The sequence below is a fragment of the Rosa rugosa genome, chromosome 6 (assembly GCF_958449725.1).
Source record: "Rosa rugosa chromosome 6, drRosRugo1.1, whole genome shotgun sequence".
NCBI lineage: Eukaryota > Viridiplantae > Streptophyta > Magnoliopsida > Rosales > Rosaceae > Rosa > Rosa rugosa.
The window spans coordinates 46191607-46198695 of NC_084825.1; the positions used below are offsets into that span (position 1 = coordinate 46191607).

The 7089-nt window shown below is 39.7% G+C and overlaps 2 protein-coding genes across 5 annotated transcripts; one reads left to right on the forward strand and one right to left on the reverse strand.

Annotated features, from left to right (window-relative positions):
* Window positions 1-2441: 2441 nt before the first annotated feature.
* Window positions 2442-5745, forward strand: LOC133717736 (transcription factor bHLH36-like). Of its 4 annotated transcripts, XR_009849906.1 has the most exons (5): window positions 2442-2887; window positions 3042-3416; window positions 3524-3623; window positions 5168-5279; window positions 5371-5745. XR_009849906.1 is itself a non-coding variant. In XM_062144455.1 (4 exons), the coding sequence occupies exons 1-3, from the start codon at window positions 2582-2584 to the stop codon at window positions 3593-3595; spliced, it is 753 nt and encodes a 250-aa protein (XP_062000439.1). In that variant the 5' UTR covers window positions 2442-2581; the 3' UTR covers window positions 3596-3623; window positions 5168-5744. The 4 variants fall into 4 exon arrangements, 3 of the variants coding, with proteins under 3 accessions (XP_062000439.1, XP_062000438.1, XP_062000441.1); XM_062144455.1 differs by having other exon boundaries at window positions 5168-5744; XM_062144454.1 differs by lacking the exons at window positions 5168-5279; window positions 5371-5745 and having other exon boundaries at window positions 3524-3737.
* A 534-nt stretch (window positions 5746-6279) lies between these two features.
* Window positions 6280-6609, reverse strand: LOC133716876 (cytochrome P450 736A117-like). The gene has a single exon (XM_062143521.1). It carries the CDS (start codon window positions 6607-6609, stop codon window positions 6280-6282), a length of 330 nt encoding a protein of 109 aa, XP_061999505.1.
* Window positions 6610-7089: the final 480 nt, after the last annotated feature.

Here is a 7089-nt window from a genome sequence, read left to right on the forward strand (position 1 = left end):
GCTGGCGGGGATTGGCTGCTGGGCTCAGCGGAGGTCGAAGTTCGGCGGAAGAAGCTCGTCCAGCTGAGGAGAACTCGTCCAGCTGAGAAGTCCGGCGGAGGGAGAAGTCCGGCGGAGGGAGAAGGCCGGTGGAACTCGGAGCTCAGCGGAGGCCTGCAGTGGGCGGTGCTGGTGCTAGCGGTAGCGTTCCAGAAGAGGCTAGTGGCGTTTGTGATCCCTCTGACGGAAGACTCGCTGGCGGAAGGATTGGCTGGCGGAATCTTTGTCTGGCGGAGCGGAGCCTTATGCTCACTTGGAGCTCGGCGGAGACAGCGGTGATTGGGCACTTGAGCTCAGCGGAAGATCGATGTTCGGCGGAGATTCGGAACTCAGCGGAGCGGAGCTCGGCGGAGAAAGCTTTGCCGGTGAAGTTTGCCGCCGAAGTTTTTGCCTCTGGGATTTGCTAGCGGGAGATGGCCAGTGAACTGTTGCAGATGGTGCACCAAAGACTGGCGGAGGATCTCAGCGGCGCTGAAGCTGGCGGAAGAAGCTGCTCGACGGAGCTCGGAAGAGGAGCTGCGGAGCGGCGGTGATGTTGATCAGAGCTGTGCAGCGGAGCAGATCGTCATCCTCATACCCTGTTGGTCGTTGACTCTTGAGTTAGGCGTTGACCCAGCATGGTCAGCGCTGACCAAAAGTTGATCAAGCCATGATGGGCGTTGACCGACTCCGCCGGGCGCTGACCAGCCATGGTCGGCGTTGACTTGGCCGATGGCACAAGTTGCCGCTAATGTTAGTGATCCGTGGGATCTCTAGTTAGCTTTAGAGAGAGAGAGAGAGAGAGACACAAGAAGTATAGTGGTTCATTTCCCGCCTTAGCGGGAAACTACGTCCACTTGAATGTTTAACTAGTGTGTTCGGGCCTTACGGCCCAAAGGGATTACATGAGATGTAATGGGATTGTTTGTAATGGAATGTCTTTCTAAGTGGGAGGAGAGTTCCTTTTATAGGTGAAGGAAGCCATCTCATTTACATGGTTTTCGATGTGGGACAAGCAAAGATAACTATTCTAGTGTAGAAAGCCTAGTTTGTGAGGGCAACTTGGCAAGGCCGGAAAGGTGGCTTCCCGGCGGCGGATTTGCGACTTCCGGATACCGTAGCATAGTTTGAACATAGGGCTACAAGATGCAAGTAGCGGTTGGGCCTCACCATGGCTTGTGGGTGTCCCAAAGAGGGTGTTACTTATGCTTGGTGATGTAGCAAATAGCCTTGCTAGTGTAGGTATGAACAGTCGCACATGGTATGTGATAGAAATCAACTTCAACTTAATTCTGTCGCACATTTTATGTGAAAGAAAATAGAGTAAGGAAATTTATGGATACTGTATGCATAAACTATGCATGATCAACCATAGATCTCCAAGGTGTATGCATAATCTACTAGAATTGGCAGATATAACACAGCTCGCCATATATCTGTCATAACAAATAGTGTGCATAGAACAAGATAGAGGAGTGCAGGCTGACCATTGCCCTTTATAAGGAATAAGATAAAGTAATATGAGGTTCACATATAAAACTAATTGACAATAGATGGAGTGGTCCAACCTTATAAACCCATAAGTAAGATCCCAACTTTTCCATATGAGATCTATACTCTCAACTTGTCCCCGCACGTGTGGCAATATTTCAATTCATACACGTGGACAATTAATATTAGATGACGTGCAAACCTTGTGACCACTAGGCATACACATGTGGGATAACCTGGCTCTGATACCATGCAAGCTGAGATATATATGAATTAGAGATGAAGGAACAAGAAGATGAGATAAAGGGAGAGAGCGAGAGAAAACGTAAAAATTGAATGGCTACATTGTATTCTCTATATGTAGTGAACAACCTATTTAGTCATAGAAAGTTACACTAATATCCTTTCATATTCCTAACAAACCAGTCGGTTCAACTTAAGGAGATCATCACATCAATATTGATCTGCTTTGTATATACAACATAATAATATGACACGCATGAACCATATAATCTGACACATGCATAATAAAATTACACTAATACCCTTTCATACTACATAATTCAACTTAAGGAGATATTCGCATCAATATCGATCTGCTTTTGTATATACAATATAATCGGACACGCAGGAACGAGATTTTTTTAGCTAGGGTAGGTGTAGGCGTGTAGCTCCCCATACATATTATTCACTTAATGAGGTTGATTAGTCCCATAGTGTAAACCCGGGTCGGGTCCAACTGCCGACTTTCCGACAGATTATGCTCCACCAAATGTGAAAGTAACAGGCAGTAATTGGTTTAGTACAAAAGTGAAAGAATGCGTACTGACTACTACTCACAAGACCTTGCTTTTATATTAATATATATGCCTTCCAGAGCATATGTCCTCTTTAACAAATAACCAGGATGTTTTTTTTTTTTTTTTTTTTTCTGAAACAATATAACCGGGAATCTTAAGCACACTAATTATTTAAGTTCCTCAATCTCTGAAGATCTCAACAAACGTATCTCTGTCCTTTAGCTCCTTATAGTTGCTCTTACCCTAATACATATATATACAGTCTTTGTTCAATGTTTCCTTTCCCTCATGATCATCAAAGCAAAGATTTTGAATTACAAATGTATTCGACTCCCCACCAGAAAGATTTTATGCAACAGGATCTGATCATGATGCAGGGTAGTCATGAGGTTTTGCCATCTGATCTTCAGGGACGTAGTCTATCCAATATTAATATTAGTAAAGCAAATATTAATAATATGGCTACTGATCCTGACGAAAGGAAGATCATGCGTAGGGACAATGAGCGCCAAAGAAGACAAGTTATGGCGATTCGCACTGCATCACTTCGATCCCTCCTCCCTCTTGAATTAATTAAGGTAATTGTTTAGTTAATTTAGTAATTAGTTTGCACAGATTGCGATCCATTTCTTTTTGGGGTGGTTGAGTTCAAACATATCTAGGTTAATTTTAGATAGTAAATCATTCACAATGATTCTAGCTAGGGTTTTATTTTTTGATGGGGGTACACAGGGAAAACGTTCAATCTCCGAGCACATAAATGAAGCAGTGAATTATATAAAGCAGCTGAAGGAGAAGATACAGGAGCTGAATGCCAAGAAGGAAGAGCTTAGAAGGGTGTATAAACATTACAGTAGTTCTGCACATGATTTCAGTCCTGAAATTAATGAAAATTTGGGTACTAAGAGTACTTCCAATATCATGGTTGGCCCAACATGTTGGGGTGGAGTGGAGATTGTGGTAAGTACTAATAGTACAAATTGCAGTGAGCTAGAAGGGTTTTCTCTTTCAGGAGTACTCAAAGCATTGCTTGCAGAGGGCCTTACCGTTGTGAAGTGTGCTTCCACTGCAGCAAATAAGAGGTCGTTTCACTCTATTCAGTGTGAGGTATGGTTGTTGGTTCCTTTAAATTAAATTACTCCCTCATCTTTCTACAGCTAAAACCATGGATTCAACAAATTAGTTCATCGTATTTGTTATTCAATATTTCACAGGTCGACGATTTGGCATGTATGGATTTGTCTGAGCTACAACTGAAACTAAATTTTTTATGCAATTCTGGCTAGTCAGCATGGCATTCTATTTCGGAGATAGGTATTCCATTCACTACGTTGATTGATCAACTTTGATCAGAGCGGAGCCTATCTTTATGTTGTGCTTGCATCTGTAGCTTGGAGCTCATCCTAATATATATTGTGTTTCACCCTTTGTACTGCTTTATTTTGATCTGAGTTTTAAGAAACTTAATTACAATGGTTACGAAAATGGATAACTAAAAGCTGTTCAGAAACTAAAATGTCTATGAAGTCTTCTTGTCAAGCTAATTTTCTACTTCACAAAATTTTTATATGTGTCCTAATTATTGTAGACTCAATAGAACTAATATACATTAACCGCTACATAGAATATACATTAACAGTTAAGCACCTTAGTTAAAATTTTCTAGAATCATTTATCTTGAAATTTACGACATTGTGCTCAATAAACCTAGTTATTATATTTTCTTTTCTTTTCTTTTTTTCGGTGCAGAAATCTAGTCATTACTTTGGAGTATTGAATCCGATCAAAGTTTGTTTATAGCTCTAAATGTTTTTTATTTTACATATTATATAGCAGTAATTACAGTAAGTAGTTAGAAGGTTAGTTTATTATATTTGTTACTCTAGTTTTCTAATATCTGATTATTATTTTTGTCCTTTGTAATGGTACCTATATATATCCAAAGGAAGCAAACCATGATGCATGGTTGGATTAGTTGTTGACAACTACTTTTGATATACATGCATCTAGTTCAAATAGTGCCTCTATTACACTATTCTAGAACCAACGTTTTTATGGAAACACATGTTCTTCAAAGAGTGCAGTACTATTATTTTCCAGATTTGTTCGATGGTTGTAGGGTGTCACAACTAAGAAAAATTACCCCAAGAATATTGCATATCTTAACTAGTATGAAGTTAATTTTGTGTTTGTACTTTTAGTAAAAAGCATTGATGCTTTTAGGGAAAAGCAATTGGCTGGTTATCCAAGCAGTGGTAATTTTGTAGAAAACATTGGTATATTTCAGTGAAGAAGATTGGTGCCGTTAGTCCATGTACAAAAGTAGTATACTGTTTTCATGAAAAGATCATAAAAACAACTGAACAACCGCATATAGTTGACTTGCTTGTGAACATTGTTATAGTTAAGTGAGTTTGCTATAACCACAGAGGTATACGTATACCATGATTTTTGCAGTTTTTACCGGAGGATCTTACGTACTCTTCTGAGAGAGTCATGATTTTTCTAGGACTATATATATCTTATATTCTAAGTCTCAGTCTCTCTACTAGTGTACGTGTTAATACTCTTTCTAAAAAGGAAGGTTTCTGAATCTCTATCAAATACATGATGCACCTTATTACAAAGAAAATCTATTCTGCTAGTTAATGTACTAATCTGAGTGCCATTGTTGAAAGCAAATCGGTTTCATGTTCACTAATATGTATATACCATGAGTGAGGACCACTAGTTCTACCCATGTGATTCCCGACGTTCTGAAACAAGAACCCTCTTGTGTTTATTTAGCAATGCAAGTATATTTGAGTCTTGGCATATTAACTTATAATGTATATATCAATGAGTGTTTGGTTTTGCAGAATATGAATCGTGTTCATTAGTGGTGAGGAGAACATACATTAAGAATGCATGCATGGAGAAAAGAAGTAAAGAACCATTAGATAATTAAAGCATTGAGATGCAGGTAAGCAGGTAAGGGGAATGCCATCAATGGGAGCTAGCTGGTACTGCAAATAGCCAAATATATCTAATGAAATTATGACAATTGACTATATGTGTCCAGACAATGCCCGAATATATAAACATACCTCAATGTTTGAAATCTTTCGGAGTATTGATGACCAAGGCACTACAGTAAACCAGTTAAATTCTGCAGTCAACTAGTAGCTCGTATAGTTATATGCACAGCTCCGGCCGGATGCCCTTCTGACTAAAGATTCACTCATTTCTTTTGCTCAGTTTCTAACACCATCAACGCAAGGAGATATTCCTTTTCTTCTTCTGCTAGAGAAAATGAGATATTCCATGAGTTCTTCAATATGTAGATGATTCTCAATTCATACATTAGTATCGGGGAATTGAAATGTCCAAAGCATCTGGGAGGTAACATTACTCTCATATCAATAATGTAAGACTTTGGTGTTGCCTATTACATCTCTCTATTCATTGTGAATTAGTAAGAAGATCTGAAAGAAAAAGAAGAAGAAAGAGCTTGTTAACAGTAATATCTCAACTCAGAAATTATAAGTACATCAGATTTTAAATAAAGACTTATAAATATTAAGTATCTCAATCCGTTATCAACTGGCTTTAAATTATCGCTTAAATTTTATGGGAAAATCCTTGAATTGAAGTAGTAATAAACATAACATGGAAAGATAAGAGACTGAAATCCACACTTCTCATTTTACAATCTACACTCCTCATTTGACTTTTTTTTTTATTGAGAATGAGAAATGGATTAAAAAAACCTCTTAACAAGTGAGAGCAAATATACATGTATTATACGTGTATTTAGCTATTTACTAACTAGATATGGTCAAGCAAATACATTAAGATATGCAGATATCGATCGAATACCAAGATGAGAGCCTTTATGCAAAGTCTATCAAAAGCAAAACCAGCCACTTTTTCTTTCTGCAGCCCAAGTAAGACATCCACAAAGTCCTTTTTATCCTCGTTTCCATTAATACTAAATCACTTGGTGGAGCAGCGTCAATGGAATGTAGTCCCCGATATACGCACGTCCCATTAACTCCATGAACTCCTTCAAAATCTCCTGAAATATCTTACCATCTTCTCCAACGCAGTACTTCCTCCCAAGAGCCACTCTGCAGCTCACATCATTTGTGAGAGTCGAAAACATTTCGCTTAGATTTAGAGCAACTAAGTGATCTGGTGACGAATACGTGGACTGTTGTTCTATCTTCCTGAGCATCAGTTTGGTCTCTTCTTCTCTAACACCACGATAAGACTGAACCCTTTTGTTTCTCAAAAGATGCGAAACGAATATACTCTTCATCTGCTTCGAGTAGTCCCCGTAGGGTGCGGACGAGACGTCTCTGTGATCATAGAGGAGCTTCTCGAACACAATCAACTTGGGTCGGCTGGAGAAGACGAGCCATTGGTCTTCAGGACCCCGCGGGCGGTCTCAGGAGACGAGACCACAAGGACGGGCACGCTTCCAAAATGGAGGAGCATGAGATCGATCAGGGCCGAAGCGCTTAGCTAGCTAGGCCTTCGAGTGAGCGATAAGGGTAGGTGCCTATTTGGTGAAGGTTTCCGATGATAAGGAGCTTTGGTGGAGAAGGTGGTGAGTTTTTCGTAGTACGACAGCCAGTGATGAACCATTTGTATAGGAGAATGAGGAAAATGAGTAGAAGCAGCACAGGCATTAGGCTTAAGGAACTGAAAGGTTGCAACAAGGTTTGGGTGGTGAACGTACTCAAGCATTTGCAGGATTTGATCACTCAACATCTTAGATCTTCTTTTAGTGCTTCCT